Genomic DNA, 20,126 nt, shown 5'->3' on the forward strand with positions numbered 1-20,126 from the left:
TGATTCCAGGTTTTGTCATTGAGTGGACTCAGGGCCACCCATTCAGAGTGGCCAGCCCTTTTGACTGATTAGGAGGCCTCCTTAAACCAAGAAGGGGAGATGCCTTTCCACAGACACTTCTTTGACTAGGCAGAGGATGTGCCCAGGAAGACTTGGGAGATTCTCCCTCAGCAGTTTTGGAGCTGTGAGGAGCAGACTCCCACTCTGGGTCAGGGAGCAGATGCTGGGGAAGGTATTCCACAGAGACCAATTTACACAAGAGCCGATTCTGAAGTCTGAAAGCCTTAGTGTTCCTATTCAGAATCAACTCATGTTTGAAGTATTACTATGTGCCAGGGTTTGGTCTAGGTATTTGTACACACACTATCTCAATGGGAATGAGTTGGGCCAAGACATGGTCTTCAAAACGACTTTTCTCTCACATCAGCAACTGTTGCCATTTGATTTCTCTGCTTTGATATCACCAAGAAGACAGCTTTCCTGGGGGAGCCAAGAATGACTGTGAGTGGATACTTTGCTTGATGAGGGGCCTTCATGGGCTAGTGCTGATTCTCTACTTTGGATTCCTGGGGAGAATTTCACTTGCTTAGAATCAATCCTAATCTTTGGGGGAAGAAAGTAGAATCATTTTTTTAAAAGGTTCAGAGCTCTGGCTTGTGTTACAGCTTAAGTTCATTCAGTGTATATCCCACAGACACCGATGAGAAGATGGGGTCCAGGCTGTGCCTGAGTGCTGGTCCTCGTTCTGATACTTACAAGCATAATGATGTCACACAAGTCACTTACGTCTGGGTGCACTTTCCTCATCTTTAAAAGGAAAAGGTTGATGATTCTATTCAATAATTCCAGTTATGATAGGCACCAAGTAAACAATAATCATTGTCATGACAGCACCATTATTGAGCACTTACTATATGCTAAGTATTTTACACAAATGATCTCACTCTATTATCACATCAACCTATGAGTTGGTATTATTATCTTCATTTTTCAGATGGTTTAAAAGGGTGAAGTCACCAAACATTATGCATCTAACAAGTGCAGAGCTGGGGTGTTCAAATTTGTCTTGGGTGAGAATGATGAAGTTGGATTTTTTTAATGCTTTCCTTGGTGATTCACATATAAACACAGTGGCATTTTCTTGTGTTGGAACACAGAAATCAAAACCTTTCCACCTTCCAGGCAGCTAATCAGGGGCTTATGCTGTCCTGTTCATCATTTTTTCCCCTGATGGAAGACACTAGTTTCCTGTGTGGCCTTACCTTGGCAAAAGGCATGGTGTCATCAAAGTCTCTAACAGGCCACCCACCATGGCAAGAAGTGAGGGTGGAAGCAGATTCTTTCCTTCACCAAATCCCAAAGACTACACCTGATGCTCTTGCAATGCATTAGGCAATGGCAGGAGACAGAAGTAGCTGTTCCCAGTTTATGTACTTAGTAAAAATGAAATGCAATTGTTCCCATCAGGCCTGACTTTGTCCCAGCATTAATTGTCCCTGGAGACATAGGAAAGGCTACTTGAAGCAGCTGACCTGTCTTGAGCAGGGCAGAAATAGATTGTCCCCCACCCCCATGTAGCGAAGGCAGCAGAGTGGGTCACCCACGAGCAGGTCACCAGGAGCATTTTGGTGTTAGGCCTTGGCATGGCTGGCATGGACTTGTGAAGAAGAAGGTACATGGAAGAAATGCCCAGTGAGTCTCTGTGGTATCAAGGGGGCCATCCCCAAGGTGGCTTGATGCCTCAACCATAGGCTATTTCTACCACTTTTTAACTTTATCAGAGGAAAGCCCAAATTAGGCAAACTTTATACTTGTAGCCACGTAGATAAACTTAAAGGAAAGTATATTCCATCTCCTCTATTCTCAAATAAACTATGGCTTTGAACAGCTAACTGCCTTTTCCACCCAGAAAGGGACATACAAGACATGGACCGCTGAGTCTATGAATTAGAATCAAAGGGAATTTTATTTTTATTTTGTATTTGTTTATTTATATTCTATTTAAAATTGTTTGTTTATTTATTTTTCAACTCTTATTACTCCAGTCCATTTAGTACTGAATAAGAGCTATCTGAAATTTTTACTGTTAGCCTGTCTCAAACTGTAATTAGGCAAGTACCTATTTGCAAGTCTGTTGCATGTGTTAGCAGCACAGTCTGTGAATCTTCCCTGCAATCCCTGCTTCCAAACCCTTTCGACTCAAGGGTCTCACCATGCAACTCCTCAGGTAGAAGGAGAAGCATCCTGCCTACCTGAACAGCCACTTGAGGGTAGGAGGGGGTTGCATGAGCTGGCAGGAGACAGATGAGTCTAGGTATCTCCTCATGAAGCCCAAACCAACAGATTAATCCTTGTACATTTGATCCTCTGTCCAGCCAGACCAAGGACATTCACTTCAAGGCTCCTGAGGTGGCCTCTTATCCCAGGTTCATCAGAGCCAGAAAAAAGAATAAAGCCAGGAATAGCATAAAGAGTAAATAAAATAAATAAAATCAAGACCTTTTTCCTTGGTCCTGCTTACCCGCTAAGAACACCGAGAACCAAGTTAAGTACAAAAAATGACCCTATGATGATAAGTGTAACAAAATAGATCCAGGGCCAGTCCCTTCCTACGGCATCATTGACCTGGAAGAATGGAATGATAGTTAGTGAGGCACACTCAGCAGCCGAGCACGGCCAAGTGCCCATCACCAGCTCCTGGACACTGACCCAAGCAGTGCCGGGACCTGGGGATCCTCTAGGTCCAAATCAGAGGCCAAATAGCCTGCCCAGCCAATGGGTCAGAATCTGTGGTTGAACAGGGACTTTTTTTTCTGGTTTTCCTGGCCTGTTAGGATCCCATCCCCGAGGACCCTGGTGATGTATATAGTGGGACCTGGGACCTTGCTCGGCTGCATTGTAAAGAGTACATAGAAACAGTAAGCTTACCCGCTCAACACACCGAGAACCAGATTTAGAACGAAAAAGGATCCAAAGATGACCAGACTGACAAAATACACCCAGGGTAACTCATAGCCCATAGCGTCCTGCATCTGGAAAGATGAAGAGCAGAATGAGAGCAGGAAAAGAGCAGGAAAGAGAGAGCAGAATGAGTTAAAGTGAGGAGGCAGGCATGAAGGGTGTGAACAGAACTGGAGACTTGTGAGGCTAAACCAGGGTCCATGGTTACCACTGTCACTCTCAATGACAAATACTTCAAAATACTTCCTCATGACCCTGACCTGACCTGCAAAGGCCCTTTGCAGGCTTTGCCTCAAGAGGAGGCTTTTCTGGCTCTCTCTGTTGTTTTATTTTCTGGAACACAAAGCTTCCTTCAATGTTTTCACTTGTCTAAGAAGGTGGGCCACCTGAAAAAACTATTTCTTCAGTGTAGGATGGTTTTACCTCAGTTGGGTTTACATGGCATTAAATCCTTCACTGCACTCTGGGGGTACCCTAACCTTGGTGTCAGGAGTGCCTCAGCTCTTACTGATGGAGCCAGAGATCCAGAATCTTCAAGGATGGGAGGAAGGAGAGAACTTCCTAAGGGGCTTTCCTGATCTGGGCCCAGGATTTAGAGGCAAAAGTCCAGTGCTTCACGAGCACTATGGGCCACAGCCCAGGAAAGATGGTCGTTTTAGTTATGTATTCAGAGAACAGTTCCAGTCCTGCAACCATATTTCCTAGATGGAAAGAGCCTGTAGCCTGGAGACTGTGACCACACCTAACAAGGGTCATGGAAACAGTCTGAAAGCCTGCAAACCCCTGGAGTAGCTGGAGGCAGTGGTGTGCTGGAACTTGTTCCCCTAGGCTTTGGAAAGCCACTGTGTCTCTTCCCAGTTCCATGTTCAGTGATGTCACTACGGTAGCCTGAAGCTGACCATGGTGGGCAGAAATGCACAAATGACACCGATCAGACCCCTTCTCCCCTTTGCTCCTAAGAATTGGTGGTTAACATTTACCAGCACATCACTGGCTGGAGGGTACATGTGAACATGATGCAAGGTGATAGAGCAGCATTTTTGTCAAACAGGAAATTTATTCTGATTTAGTTTCTCAAATTTACTTCTTTTGATGCTTTCTGGCTAGACCAATCAGGATTTAGTCTTATCTTCCTAAAATGAACCACAACTTTGCCCTTGTGAAATTCCCTTACAGGAATCCAAATTCCTAATACAAAAACTTCCTGAATGAATTAGTGGATCTCAGAGTGTGGCCCTCACCTGCTTAGAAATGCACATACCTGGGCCCCTTCCTGAAACTCTGCAGGTGGACCCAAAAAGCCATGTTTCAACAAGCCCTGCAGTGAGTCTGATGTATACTAAAGTTTGAGAACCACTGATTTACACCATTCTCCATAACTCCCAACTTCAAAAACAGGGACGCGACACGACAAATAGTGATTCACTATTTGTCTCTGCTTTGTTGCGTGGCAATGTTCTTGAACGTGTGGTCTGAAGACCACCAGCATCAGAATCATCTGGAAGAATTGTTACCATTGCAGATCCCTGGGCCATTCCCCCCAAATCGGTACACCTCATAACTCTGAATGTTAGTCACCCAGGTGATTCGAAAGCCAGGTGCCTCAGATGAGTCACATGTGTGCTGGGATAGTACCGCCCTCAGCCCTCAGGGCTTCTCAGGCTCCAAGAAACCTTATCCATGTGCCTAATCACGCTGGACAAATACTGTGTTCTCTGTGTGCTGTGAGTGGAAAAGAATGAGAAGTTCTGGGAGACCTACCTAGTTGGATTGGTTTGAAGTGTTGTATTCCTATATGTTCTTTTCAAATCAAATACTATGTATCTGGGGTTACTATATTTTTGTTAGAAGAATCTACCAAATGTAGCCATAGTGCAGAGTACAAAAATCGTGTTAAGGGCTTGGGGATCACTGGTTTGAACGGAGTCACTCACTCAGCAAAAGAAGAGTTCCCAATATTTGTCCACTCAACCATTGCATAATTGGGTTTAACATGAATTTTTTGAGCATTCCCATTCCCAAATACTCTGCTGTTTTTCACATAGTACTTATCACTTTCTAACTGTATAACTTATCATACATTTATATACACATATTTATTATGTGTGTGTCTTCCATGTGGAATGTAAGCTCCATGAGGACAGGCAGTTATGATTTGGTTTGTTCACTGGTGCTGAAAACAGTGCCTTGCACATGACAGGTACTCAGTAAATGTTGAGTGAATCAATGAACTTGATATGTGCCAGGTACTGTGCTATAAATAGGAAGCCCTTGCTAGCATGGGGGACAGATAAATAAAAGGCAACTACAACTGGAGGTGGTAAATGCAGTTGTAGGAATAAACAGGCAGGGTTATAGAAGCTCAAAGGGAAGAGTGGCTGTATGAGGCTCAGAGAAGCTAGCAAGGGCCTAACCAGGCAGGAGTGGGTAAACCTTGCACTATGGGGTCACTGAAGGCAGAAGGAGTGCTGGAGCAGGAACGAAGCCCAGAGGCCATGCGATCCTATGACAGAATGGTGGGTTTCCTAGGAACTTGGCAATTATCAAAAATAGAACCCACAGCTGAAAAGCCATCCAGGCTCTGGGATGGAGGCTTTTTCCAGTGGCTGAATACTAAAATATCTAGCAAAACAGCAGTTGCTATAAGAGACAGGTTAGTAAAGTCTGTGTGTGTCAGACTGTGCCCCTTTCACAAGGAGCCTGGGAGCCTCCTTTAACCAGAAAGTAACCAGCAGAGGAAAGACCTATAACTACCCTCACTCCCAGGAGGAGAAAAAGAATATGGCAGTCATACAGGAAGGGGCAGAACTGGTGAAATAAAGTTAGGGAGGAGAAAGGCACAGGCACCACAGTGAGCTAGGCAACCACAGGCCACATAATGATTGTAAGGATGGCCGTATGATCCCAGGGTCTGTATGTCACATTTTATTATGGGGGACCGTGAAATAAGCCATTCCCTAGTCTTAGCAGTGGTCTCATTAGAGTTCACGTTGGTTTAACAGTATTTCATGAGTGCCTACTATGTGTAAGACACCATGTTCTGTGCCAGTGAAAGCGACGGGGTTGAAAACAGCCCTGAGATAGGAGAAGGCATCTGCCAGGAGGTGTTTATAGAAAGTGGATTCAAGGCCATGAACCCTTCAGGTGTCCTAGCTTTTCCTTTCTCAGATTAAGTCCTGCCAATGAAAGTCAGAGCCCCTTCCTCTTCCCTAAGTTAGCAAGGGTGGGCAGGTCAGGAAGCTGATGGAAGCTGTGGACCCACCTGAGAAAAGCACCAATGGTGCTTTGCATACAACCCCATGGATTCATGTTTCTGACCAACCAACTGCTCTGTGCTAATCCTAGAAGAGTTTTCCCCAAGGGGGCCTGTTCTGAGAGAGTTCTTCTGCTTCACCCAGGATCTCAGATCTCCTCACCTTCCTCAGGACAGAGGGGAACAAGTAGTTCCAGAAGGCAATGGCATGTTTGCTGCAGTTCACACTCTCATTCTGCCTCTGGAGCCCAGGCATATGGTGAGTGGGAGTGAGGGCTGATTGGCACTGAACCAACCTCCTTGGAATTAAATCTCTCCTGACTGGTTTCTCATACCCCTAAATTTATGCACACTTAACCTCACAGAAAACACAGTTCCCCAGGCCACATATCTCTCACAAATCAACAAACTCATGAACCCTAGAAATTTCCTTGGGCCCTTATTCAGATTGGGTGTCCTTTCCTTTGTGTCACAAGGGGAGTGACTTCCAGCATCATTAAGGACTTCAGATAGATGGAGCTATAGACCATGTTGTCCACAGATAGCTCATAGAGAGCCTCATAACATTATGATCTGTAGATAACATCATGACCCATAGATATCTCATTGATATCCTCATGACCCATAGATTTCTCACTGATATCCTATAACCTCAAGAGCCATAGATACCTCATTGATATCCTCATAATAACCTCATGACCCATAGATATCCCATTGATATCCCTATGGTAACCTCATGACTCATAGATATTTTCATGACCTATAGATATCCCGTAGAGAGCCAGGGCTATATTCAGGAGACTCAGGATCCCTACCTCTCTTTTGTCCTATGCTTTTGGTTTGGTCTCTCTCTCTTTCAAAGGTTTAGGATGCAGAATAGCAGGTGAGGAGCAGGAGGTAGGAGGACAGGTGGGGAGATTAACAAGTTCCTAAGACCCCATCACTTCCTCAGGCAGCAATGCTCAGCAGCCACCAGTGGGTGATTCTCTGGTCTGTGTGGCTCAGGCCTGAGAGGAAAGCACCCCTTTCTTGTCTTCTCTTTTGCTTTCTCTTCTTTATTCTAGGCCACCTACTTTTGGGGGCAGACTGAGCAGAGAGCATACAATGCTGGGTGTCTCTGAAGTAGGGCAATGCCTGGAGTGATGAGATTGATGTCTTAAATCAGCTGGAATGGAGCTATTAAGAAGAGAGAGAATAAATAAAGACATATTTTTTAAAAATGACCCAGATTGCTGACACCCTTATTTAGAGGTGAAAAAGGATGGGTTTTCTCAAACCATTAAAGCTATATGTTTCTTAGGCCTATAACAAAGGAAGCTTTGTGACTTTTGTAAGGAAGGCATGTATTTAGACATCTTGATGTCCACCATAAGCAGCCATTGCGGCCTTCAGGCCCAAGGACTAACAGGATGACACCAGGCTTTGCTGAAACACACACCTTATTAAAATAATTCCCAGAATCCATAGACACACCAACGGTGATATTGAATGAAAAATACAGAAAAACCTTTTGAAAAGAACATTTAATTCCTTGAGGGCAACTTCAACCTTAGACCTTCAAATCCAACATTTATTTTTTCCCAGAAAGAAAAAATTGGAGGAACAAAACCCCTGGACCCTAGTCTGTGCAAGGCTACAGCTTGAAGCCTAGCTGATTTCCATGAGTTTTCAAGTTGTGGTATTTTCTCCTATCAGATTCGTAGCATAGGCACTGGGGATCTAAAAAGACTAAGTAGTTTCAGCAAATGCCAAGAAGTCTGTCACTTGTCATCAAAGGCAGGAGGTGTAAACCCATAAAAGTCACAGTGCTTTGCACAGAGTATCATTAGAGGATGATATGGCTGCTAGAATCATTAGAGGACATGGGGTTCCCATCCACAGGTCAATGAGTAGCAAGTTAGACAACAGGTACTACCTGACTCCTTTCCACCCCCTGCACCTATTTATCATTGTACATGGAAAACCCGTGAATGCCTCAGGGCACAAGTAAAAGCCTGGATTATGTGGAGAAAGACACCAACAGCCTCCTGAAATAAAGGCAAGCCAACAAAATTAAATCCTTGATCTATTAAAAAAAAAATCCCTGAACTCAGTTGGAATCATGCATTGACATCCTGGGGAAGTTGAGGGGGCGTAAGGAGTGGACTGGTGGCCCCAGGTATGAACACCTGTGTAGGAGAAGGCTGGCTCACAGCCAAAGGAAGAAATGTTTGTCCTGGGCAGCCACTAGGTGTGGGGTTGAGTTCGATGCCTGTGACTGCACCTCTAGGTAGGTGGCTTTTCAGACACATTGGGGCAGCTGAGGTGAGCTGTTGAGAGAACCTAAAACACAGTTCTCTCCAATCTCCCAAAATGTTATAAAGCTTGCTTTTCCCAGGAGGAAGAGCCTCAAGGCCAGTGAAATTCCACTTTCTTCCTGAAGTGCTCTGTGCCAGTGTGGAACTCTCTCTGCTCTCCCTGAGTGTACTGTCCTGTGCTGCTAAGTTATGTTTCTTTGTGTGTCCCTTAGCTCTTCAATCAGATCCTAAATTCCTTGAGGGCAGAACATCTCCCCATCTCTCTACCCAAGTCCTTACTCAGTCCTGGGAACACAGTACATGCTCAATAAATGTTTGTTAAATGGAATTATTGAATAATAAGGACTCCTCTAATGCCAGTGAAATGAAGAAAATAAAACCAAATAATTAAATAAATAATATCTTTGAGAGATGCTAATTTTCTTTTTGATATGCTTATAAACCACCAGTTTACTAAATGACATTCTTTATTTAAAGCAGCATGTGCACTAAGTGGGGAGCACTTTCACTGAAGCAGATTAAAAGTTAAGAACTGCAGGGTCTTAAGTAGGACCTACCACTTTCTCTACTCTGATACCTGTTAAAGAGCCCAGAATACTGTTTCTAGGTTACTTGAGGATTTTTTCTCAGCTCTTCATTTAGAATGACTATTAGGTCATCAATAGAGCTCAGCTTCATTTCTGCTTTCTTGATGCCTTCAGAGACTCATTTTCTATATTCTGCAGTGAAAAAAGGTGGCTTTTTGAAGAAAAGATTGAGTGGGGAAAAATAGGGTAAAGCCTGAATCAACCTGCCTGTGTGTGTGTGTGTGTGTGTGTGTGTGAGAGAGAGAGAGAGAGAGAGAGAGAGAGAGAGAGAGTTTAGTAGGAATTATCTTGCCAGCATGTCCAGACATGTAAGTGGGACGACAAGACAAAGTGTGGAGCTGACAACTGACTTATGAAAGGTTAAAACATTAGAATTTTGTTCCCAAGTTCTCCTGCTGAGTCCAAACTAACCCAGATATTACAGAAGACACTATTTGTGATTCTAACAAATCTTTTCTTTATATGATTTCTCACTAAGTATTCTTTCTAATCCTATTTTAAGTCCAATTTCTATTTTTTAAGGATCAATGAAACAACTGATCCTGGAGAAACCAAGTGTGGGGGGTCAATGGGTGGTGTCAGAAAGAAGCGATCCCAGTATGTTGGTGGTAGGGTGGGCTGGGGTGTGAGTCCAGGAAAACCTAGACCAGAGTGTTTTTATTGTGCTCCACAGTATGTAATACTCTTGGGGACCTTGGATCAGGAGGGCACTGAGTGAGCAGAGATCAACAGAATCCTCTTGATGAAGGATTATTCAGTTATCTAGATTATGAAAGAGCTAGAAATGTGTATTCTTGGGTGATGCCTACTCTAACTCCTGCTTCCTTTTCCCACGAGTCTTACATGTGGTCCTCTCCAGATGTTCTAAACCCTGAGTAAGTGGCCATGTTATTCTGTTTCACAAGAGCATGTGGCTATCTCAAGTACAAAGTCAGCACTGAACAGACACTTGGTTGATGTTTATGCTACTTAATTGCGATTCGGCCACAACGTGGAAGGGATAATATTCAGGATTTCAAACTGACCCTAGTTCTTGATCATGTCTAAGAATTCTGCAGATCATCTTGATTCAACAGTCTCTTCTATCTTCAGGAAGGCACATACTCAAACCATATAAGACAAGTTGTTTTGAATTATATGCAGAAGGCGAGGGGTATTTTGTTAGAAAAAAAAAGCAAACAAAATCTGAACATAGAAATGGAAACCAATGGTAAATGCCATACAATATTGGATTCCTCCCTCGGTTTTGGTGCTTCAGTGCTTCTAAAGAAGGCTGATACTTTTTATTTGATCACCTTTCCCCATCATTTTTAAAGAGGGTGGATGTCCTGAAAGTAAATGAAGAGGCTTTGGCTTAACAAGCCATTGCCCAAAGAAACCACACCTCAGACTGAGTTTCGGCTTAATTTTCAAATCCCCAGTGTTTCCTACCCCTTACCCTGTCATCTGCGGACTTGGTAAAATAAATGTTTCAACAAATCATTCACCTAGTTGGGGCCTTGGCCCAATGTATGGCTAATAGCTTTAACAGCTGAGGAACTGTTCAAATATTACAGTTTGATCTTATATTTTTAGTCGACTAACTCTTCAAAATCATAACAATGGGATGAATAACGGATGTCACAGAAAAAGAGAAATAAACTTGATATTATCCATGGTAGGAAGCAGGTGTCTGCCATTTGCTACTGGTGACCTTCCTGGTGCCTTCCATCCCAAGCTTTATCCAGTGATTGAATCAATTGCTTCTTTAGTGCTTTAATGGCCAATTCTCTCCCTAGGTATATCTAACTAGGTGTTTTATAGTTCAAAATGAACCCGGCTCTGGGGTTTCCATTCGTTGCTGTACTTGAAAATCTTGGTTGCTCCTTCCAACATCCTCTAGACTTGCCCCTTGCATTTGAAGGGAAATGCATTTTTTCCGAGTGGAAGACCCTACTCCCCAAATTTCCATGGAAACCATAGCTCCTTAGACTGGTTCAAATCCAGTGGCATCAAAGCAGGACCATGCAGACTGAATAGGTTAGATTTCTAGGGGTTTTCAGACTTCAGCTTGGGAATCAGAATTCCCTGGAAAGCCTTTCCAAAGTGTAGATACTGGGTCCTAACTTTGGAACTTCTCATTCAGTGGCTTGGAGGGAATTAGAAAGCTCCATGTTTTATACCAAGATATATCAAGACTTAGGAGTCTGTGGGTTTAGAGATACAGGCCAGAGGCAAGGAGGAGGAAGGCTGAAGGGGAAGAAGTAAGAGGGAGAGAGAGGAAGAAGGAAGAAAGGAAGAAATGGCCATGGAAAGGTCAAAGCAATTAGAGAAATTATCTGAAAGCAGGAGCATTGGGCTGGGAAGTGCTTCCATCACGAATACCCAAGTATGAAGTTGTTTCAGCTTAAGGAGCATACATGCATGTGCATGTGTGTATGTGTGCAGACACATACACACATGCACATGCACACACACACAACATGGCCATTTTTGGGAAGGTGCTGGGAAAATCAGAGAGGCATGTCCCATGAGCCTGGGATTGTTCCTTCACCTCTGACACTTTCTCTGTTCCCAGCTTGAGCTCTATCACATACACCCCAGGGGAGAAAGCACAACACAGCTGCTGAAAATTGGTAGTTGCAGTTGTGTGCTTCTTCTCATTCCCCACTCTGGCTGTCATTATGACACTATTTCTTTGGGTCACATCTGGCTGGTGGGGTATCAATGACTTATGGTGGGGGAGAGGGAGGGAGTGATGAAGGAAGATCACAAAAATATATCAGGGCCATCAGCAAAGTAAATTATACCTATTCCCCCAGCCCCATACCCACCCACCCACTGCCAGTCTGCCCTCAATTTGCTGCCACAGAAGTCATTCCTATAGCAACTTAAGGCGTAGGGTTGAAGCTCAGGTGATGAGGCTCCAAAGCACAGTTCCATATGATCATATGTTCTATGGCCCATAGCAGAAACCTCAATGTGCAGAAGAATGTTTCTGTCCTTGGCTAGACAGAGGGATCTACCCAAGGTAGAAGGGCCACTTGGGAAATTTGATCAGCTTTGCTAAACAAAATAAATTTGCCTAAGCATATTTAGGCAAATTAGTTCAATTTAGTTCAAATTAGTTCAATTCCTTCTTTTCCTCTTAGAAATTGTTCAAACCAGTTTTGTATTGAGCATAGGCTGGAAAAATGTTTTCCAGTGTTTCATTTTAATTTGAGGGTGAGATGATTTGGCCTTTGTCTTCTTTTCAAAGTATCACAACATAGCAACAATACCATTGGAGCACAGGCTCCAGTTGTACAACCATTATTTAGTTTAGATTTACTGTTTCTCTAGACTGAACTTTTCAGTCTTAACTGGATGTTATTTATGTCTGAATTCTATACCTAGAAGCATCCCTGGCATGCAAGGAATGCTCAATAAATGTTTGCTGGGTACAAGGCTCTTGGGCAAGTTTCTAGTAGTCATTTGCAGAAGTACGCATTTCATAGCAACACAAGGTTTCAGCATGTTGACTAGAACATAGAAACTGGGAAGAAGAGTTTTGAATCGAGAGGACATGGTGCTTATGAAAAAATTAGAAGATACAATACCCTGTACCACATCTCTGTGTTGTTACAAAACTCTTATGATTTTAGGAAGAAGTCAACACCTCTCTTGGCATCAGTTCCTTTCTATCTGGCAGCTCTGTTCAATGGGAAGGCATTCACTTTCCTCTCCCTCTTCCCTGCTTTAGTGTGTAGACACTATTCCCTAAGGAGGATCTTAGGCTGTTTTCAGCATGGCCAAATAAATTTGACTATTTGCAAAACTCTGTGTGAGATGGTATTTTCAAGACTGGCAACAAGCATTTTTCACCCAAATGCTGGAGAACAACACTGGATTCTGGCAAGTCATTCCTCATGCTCAAGTAGGAGATACTATAAAGAATTATATTTTCTGGAGCTTTTACAAATAATGGACTTGACTTTGCCAGAATGGAGACAGCTCAAATATGGTGTGTATATTTGCCTGTCCCATAGGCAAAAATCTGGCACTTTAACAGCTTTAATGTTGGCAAAGTAGTGTTGGCTGCTGGATAATAAAAAGGGCATCTTGAAAGTAGAAGAAGATTTACTGTCAACTGGTTGACACTTAGGAAGTGGTATTTATAAATGTGCATCACATAACCAGCAGAGTATTTTGTTAGCAGTGAAAATAATGGCAATGTATTTGTCTGATGGACGATTCTAATATGATAAGGTATGATTAACATGAGAAATAGAAATATAATAGCATGCCATAATGCTACACAATTCAATAAAAATTGTTTCTTGTTAGAAGACCAAGTATGACTTTTCTCTTTAGCCCTAAAAATTAATAATTGTGCTCTTTAGCTCTCTTTTGGGGACAGATGCAAGACAAGGATAAGAACAGAAGGAACTCCACAATGAGAAGGGGACTTGAATAGAATCCTCGTGTTAGGTTTGGCCACCTCATTCACAGAGCATCAGATGCACACCAGTGTTTCTCACTACAGTAGGACAAACTGAGAGATGACATTTCTCTTAGGCTGGTGGGCAAACAGAGAGACTCATTAGGGTGCAAATTTCATGCTTTGTTTCTCAGGAAAGATCTGGAAGAAATCAAAGACATTCATCAACTATTCCACCAAGGTGTGTACGTGACCACAAAGTCATGGGGGGAATGGAAAAAGGAGATGTCAAAGAAAGGCTTGCAGCCTTCTGGACTCCTTGCCTCCACCCATCTCAAGCTACGTACCCAGTATAGCACATCTGTCCAGCCCTCCATGGTGATGCACTGGAACACTGTCAACATGGCGAAGGCAAAATTGTCAAAGTTGGTGATGCCGTGCTTGGGCCCGTCCCAGCCAGGCTTGCACACAGTGCCATTCTGGCACTGCCGCCCATGGCCAGTCTCCAGAGCACAAGGGGAAGGATCATCTTCTGCTGGAACATCTTGAATGACCAGGGGAAAAGAGAAGGAAGCAGAAGGGATGGAGAGAGATGGGCAGAGAAAGAAGGAGAGAGAAGTCAGAGAGAAAAGTGATAGGATAAGGTTGATGGGATAGGCAAAACAACCACAACAATAATGCAGAACAAGTTTTCGTTAGTTCCCCCATAGACAAATTAAACAACATATAGAACTAGGTATTCATTTAGGGTGTCATTGATTTAGCAGGTCAGTATTTTCAACTAATTGTTAGACTGAATTTTAACTTCAATAATTGATTTCAAAGACAGTAAGGCTATTATCACACTTTCTGTTGAAACATGTTGACATCATGGTCAAATGGCCAATTAAAAAATAATGATGATGCAATTACTCCAGGTGGAAAATATCCTGGAAAATGATCTTTTTCTTTTTCTTTCTTTGCTTTTCTTTTTTTTCTTTCTTTTCTTTTCTTTTCTTTTCTTTTCTTTTCTTTCCTTTCCTTTCCTTTCCTTTCCTTTCCTTTTCTTTCTTTCTTTTCTTTTTTTTTTTTTGGTGATAAAGTCTCTATGGACACTTCCATTGGAATATCAGAGTTTAGGGTGAGGGCTATATTGACTGGAAGACTCTTTCACATAATTAGTCAACAAATCCCATTCAGTAACATTTTCTCCACTACATGTTACATGATGCATTACCAGGCATGCAAATCATTTTACAGTGGAAGCCTTTATAAAGGATAAAAAATAAATTTTGACCATAGGGGGAAAGTATCAACCATAGCAATCTTTACTATAACCCTTGATTTCAAATACTACTGACTTTTACAGACTTGCAGCACTGCTCTTTGGTCTCCAGAATTTATACATTTCAGAAGAGATGAATCATTTTCTGACCTCTAATCAGGACAAAGTGGCAGTGGGTAATAGGGAGAATACTCAGTATGGACAGAGTTTTTTCAGAAAACCATATAACATATCTGCTGTGGCTATAGACAGGGCTTGGACCAATTCCACATGCCAGGGAGAGCTACTAGGAAATTAATAGTTAAGATGTGTCTTACATTTTTGGTGTGGAGATCATTGGTGAATTGAAATAAGACTTGACTGATCTAAGAATTCCCATTATGGCAAAATATTGAGAGTTGGCCCCAGCTGTGGAAGGTAATAGTTTGGAATTCACAGAAGTTTGTAAAATTAAAGACATTGTCTCATGCTTATAGAAGGTAACAATAATAAACAGAATAGACTCCAGTCCTAACAAACAAATGATTGCCGTTAATGACAGTGAATAAATATATGCCTCAGGATAGAGAATTTACTTGTAGTTCTTCATTTAGAGATAACAGGTCACCCTGGGTCTTATCTTGTTTCATATGCATCAAAACAATTACAAGTCTAGTACCTCTGTATTGAAGAATATTGGTTGGTCTTTCTCAATTTGTGGCTTCAAATTTGAAACTGTTCACCCTCAAGAGGAGGACAGGAAGAGGAATATTAATCCTAACTAAGAGACAGTTCTTATGAAAATGAGTTGAGCAGTATGGTTGAAAATATATGCCGGAGTGTATCTTGGCTTTTTTTCTTTTTTCTCCCTTAACAGCTTTATTGAAATATAATTTACATGTCTTACAATTCATCAATGTAAATGTACAGCTCAATTATTTTTAGTAAATTTATATAGTTATACAGCCATCACCACAATCCATTTTAAAACATGTCCATCAAACTCCCAAATTCCTGTGTGCCTGTTTGCAGTCAATCCCTGCTCCTATCCTCAGCCCCTAGCAAACTGATCTACTTTCTGTCTCTATAACTTTGCCTCCCTAGAAATTTCATATAAACAGAATCATATAATATGTGGCTTTTTGTGTCTATCTTCTTTCTTAGCATAATGTTTTTGTGTTCTGTGTTGTTGCATATATCAGTATAGTATATTCTTTTTTATTGCCAAGGAATGCATTTCATTATACACCTATCCATTCACCAGCTGATGGACATTTGGATTGTTTCCAGGTGTGGGCTATTGTGAATAGTGCTGCTTCCTGGCTTATTATTGGCCTGGTGCTTCAGGTTGCATGTGATTCTTTCTGTGATGACCAAGTTGTAAAGGTCTTCATCACTGGTCACTGAACTGTTTGAGGGAATGACTGTCTACACCATTTTCTGACTCTAGGGCCTGGCTCCCAGGAGGGCTCCATTTATGTAACTGAACTCTAGTCACAGAACTTTTCTGTGACTTTTGAATTTTTGAAGTCTTTGGAGATTTGGATGTGAGTTTAACTAATGAGAGGCTATAAAAAGAGGGACACTAAAAAGTGAATCCAAAACCTAAAGAATACATGAAAAAGTGGGCAAGAAACACCTAAAAAATTGAGAGTCTGGAAAACCAAGAAAAAAACAGATCATACGTGTTGTTGGGCTCTCACCCATTCTGGTGATGGCTTTCTACCATGATGTGTTCAGTCACTATGATAAGTGTTGGAATGATATAGAAGATGGGAGGAAAAGAGAAGGCGGAAGAACAGAGGGATAACTTGCATTTCTTCTTCTCTTGTTTTACTTTCTAGTGAATAAAGATGCCATTAATCTTTGTATTATGACTGCTCATCTTACAGCCTTCCCTGTGTTCTCTCTTCCTGAAACAGACAAAAATAAGGAAAAAGTGAAGGTTGCCAAAGTGAGTTCTGAGTGTCCTCAAGGAAGAAAAACATATTTTGGGGTATTAAAAAATATATATGTTGAAAGGAAAATGGAATCAGGAGAAGTGATCTCATTAATAAAAAAGAAAGGGTTGAGATTCAGAGATTATTTAAGGCTCAAGCGCCATTCTGCTATTTTAAATCTATCTTGAACAACAATAAAAAAGATTTGAGAACAATTAAGAAGCAATGATGATCTGGTAAAAATAGGTCTCTATAAAAAGCACTAAAGGGAACACTTGAAAAATGTGAACACACACAAATCAGCAGGTCCTTGCGACATGCACTTGAGGGTGGGGGAAAAATGGCTTGAATGTGAAAATGTGTTGGTGTTCTTCTGCAGAGTCATGAAGTCCCAGGGAAGAAAGGAGGAACGTGATGTAAGAAACAGAAACAAAGATGTGGGCCCTATGTTTTAAAACAGAAGTGAAGAGAAGTAGAGTCATTCTGGAAAGTCCAAATTAAGTTTGTGGTAAAAGAATGGAGGCAAAGATTAGGAGCGATTTTAGAAATGCAGTTAATACCAACAAGAATATGAAATCCTGGGAGAGTGCCAGTAAGGGGTTCCAAGGAGAAATCACCAAAGACAAAATCAATTACTTTTTTAGGACCAACTTTAAGAAGTGAATACAATGGAAGTGATTTCATTTCTAGGTTTGAGCCAACCAATTCTCTGCCAGTCTCAGGGGTAATTAGTGTGCTTGGGAGAGCTATTCAGAGTAGCCTGGCTCAGAGTACCATCAAACAGATGGGACAACCAGAAACAAAAGGTGCGGCATATGGTGATGTATCTGTTGAGGAACTAGGAAGGCGCCTTGCAGATGCCTCCGGGATTGGAGAAAAATTGCCTCTTCAGAGACCACCTCTACAGGGAACTAGAAGGGCAGCCTAGAGGCTGAATAATGGCTCACCTGGCCAGCTCAAGACCTTTCTTCATAGAAAACATGGCTTAAAATCCAATGTGTCCTAAAATCTACAAGCACATAAAATTCGTAATCTGAGAATAATCTTAGAGTGCAAAGAAGAAGAATTTGATTTAAATTCCATTAAAAATTATGACAAGGGCTCACAAGCATTTTTGAATAATCTAAATTTGCAGAATAATATGGTAATTCAATCTAAAGTCTGAAATTAAAAAAAAAAAAATCACCCATTCTAAAGGTGGTACAAAACTCTCCAAAACACATGAAGACTGGCTTCAAAGACTACAAACTTTTGATCTCTTTGGCTGCATGAAATATGTCCAGATTCCATACACTTTTTCCTTCTTATTTGTTTTAGTCACTATGTAGGTGGAAGAGGCCCTGATGACTGTGTTCTTTTGGGAGCAATGGAGTGGGTCCCTAGGTTGTCATCAGATGGCAGATTTAGGAAGGAGGAGCTACATGAGCTCCGGATTGCAGTGTGTTGATTAAAAAGTCTTCTGCAGCCACGTGTCCTCAGCCCCTCTTCCCAGCAGGGAGCCTGGCTCTACACAGAGTGAGGTCACCTTTCTGATGGAGCTGGCATGGCTCCTCTCTTTGGGACACTTCTCTTGGTGTCTGTCCTCTGACATCCTGGCTCTCCAGGCTGATGTTCATTTTCACTGATGGGAGCTAACTTCCCTTCTGACTTGTGGAGTAAAGGGAAAACCCACCACTAAATGATCTGATGCATCTTCTGGTAGGAAGCAGGTGACATCTCAAGTATTTTTCCTGGTCTTGTTTTTTTTTTTTTTTTTTTTTTTTGTAAATCAAGGATAGACAACAGTATGGTTCTAAATTGGCCACCCCAATTGGTGAGGCCAGTTCTAGTCTTTATCCTAAAAGTGGGGAGGCCACTATAAGTTTTAGCAGGCCAGTGGTGGCTATTTCACCAGACTGTGCAACTGTGGCACAGAGGAGAGCCACCCTGTATCTCTTTTGTTTATCATGCCTGTTGAGGCCAATGAAGGTCTGACAGTGATGCCTAGTGATTTCCAATGTTCCAGGTTGCTTATTAGCATAGGCCTTTAGAGGATCTTGCCACCAGTGAAAAACAAACTTTTGCTGTTTTCCCAGCAGAATGATAGAAACCATGGGCAGTTCTGGGAGCAATGTTCCTTAGGTAAGTTGTATACAGACCTTTGGTTGCAGGGTAGGGTTGCTATCTTTAGCTCTGTGGCAGAGTTTCATCATTTCACCGTCCTCCACTTGGTATGCTGTTGGTGAGAGCTACACCATAGCATATAACCCACTCTTGGGGTCTTTGACACTCAATATCCCTGTGACTGCCTGAGGACTTTGGGTCTAAAGAGTCATCAATCATTTCAACACAACTGCATAAACTTTAGACATAATACAGTAGCTCTTAAGCAGGACTTAGAATGAAATCTAATAAAGCTACACAATTAACATAAATGTATTGGCTCAGGGCTGGCTACAGACTGAAGTGAACAAAAAGAAGGGTTTGAATTCAAGGGGAAAATACTACTCATTGCATTATTTGGTATTCCTTTAAGCAAAGATGAGTTTTAGCTAAAGACAAGATCTGTTCTAATATTAAAGAGCTTCTGTTTTTTTAATATGATAGCTTATTTTATACAATTATGACCCAAATAATTAGGAAGTTCTCTCTAGAGTAAAAAAAAAAAAAAATGGTCTCTTAAACAGACTCTTCATCAAAACAGTAAAAACCATTGTGTAAGCCTGTGATTATAGATTTATAGTTTTCTTGTTTGTTTGTTTTAGGACTATGGTTATGCAGCAGTGACCTAAAAACAACAAATACCCAGTCAATCCACCCAGTCAAACGAGATCATCCAGATCTGGTACTCTATTTTGGTTTCTGAATATGAATAACCATTTCATTCTTTGTCATACAGATCTGTCTCTCTTCACCATCCCAAGGCAAGAGGGGTCACATTTAATTTAATGCCTGGGCTGAATAGAAATGAGAAGCAGTACTGATGGAAAGAAATGAGGTATCTTTTAAAGCTTCAGACAGATGTTCCCCTTTCTCCATCAAGATGCCAAAAACTAGAATGAAAGATCTTGTTATTGGAATAAAAAATCACATAAATTTAATACTGCTAACCCCTTTGGGGGAAAGTACTTTTTCAAAAAGTTTTTATGTTAAACTCCTTTATATGTCTGTTTATTTTGTCAATCTCTGTTTAAATGTTTTTTTAAAGGTGCAGCTGAGATTTTAGTAACCTAAGACAGCAGTTTGTAGCATATCCCACAAACCAAAATTAGTTGTATTCAGAGAAGTGCTAAATGGGCCAGCATTTCTTGTTAACTATATTGTTTTATGGAAGGAACATAGAGAAGTCTTAAAAAGGTTGGAGGTTCTGTCTATGAATGTAGAAGCACAAAACACTGACACAGAGGAGGCAAGATGAGCCCTAGATAGTGGAAAGAACCCAGGGTTGTGATGGAGGCAACTACTGG

At 41.7% G+C, this 20,126-nt stretch overlaps 1 protein-coding gene across 50 annotated transcripts in view; it reads right to left on the reverse strand.

Moving 5' to 3' along the window:
* The window catches only part of CACNA1C (calcium voltage-gated channel subunit alpha1 C), a 757,779-nt gene that overhangs the window by 192,176 nt on the left and 545,477 nt on the right, over nucleotides 1-20,126 (reverse strand). For 29 of the 50 annotated variants that reach the window (XM_045465322.1, XM_045465310.1, XM_045465313.1 and 26 more), the window contains exons 7-8: nucleotides 13,845-14,041; nucleotides 2,929-3,032 (exon numbers count right to left, since the gene is read on the reverse strand). In XM_045465322.1, coding sequence (XP_045321278.1) covers nucleotides 2,929-3,032; nucleotides 13,845-14,041 — 301 coding nt within the window. Of the gene's footprint in view, nucleotides 1-2,521; nucleotides 2,626-2,928; nucleotides 3,033-13,844; nucleotides 14,042-20,126 lie in introns of all 50 variants that reach the window. The other 21 variants (XM_045465309.1, XM_045465318.1, XM_045465311.1 and 18 more) reach the window with 1 other exon arrangement.

The sequence above is a fragment of the Leopardus geoffroyi genome, chromosome B4, assembly GCF_018350155.1.
Source record: "Leopardus geoffroyi isolate Oge1 chromosome B4, O.geoffroyi_Oge1_pat1.0, whole genome shotgun sequence".
NCBI lineage: Eukaryota > Metazoa > Chordata > Mammalia > Carnivora > Felidae > Leopardus > Leopardus geoffroyi.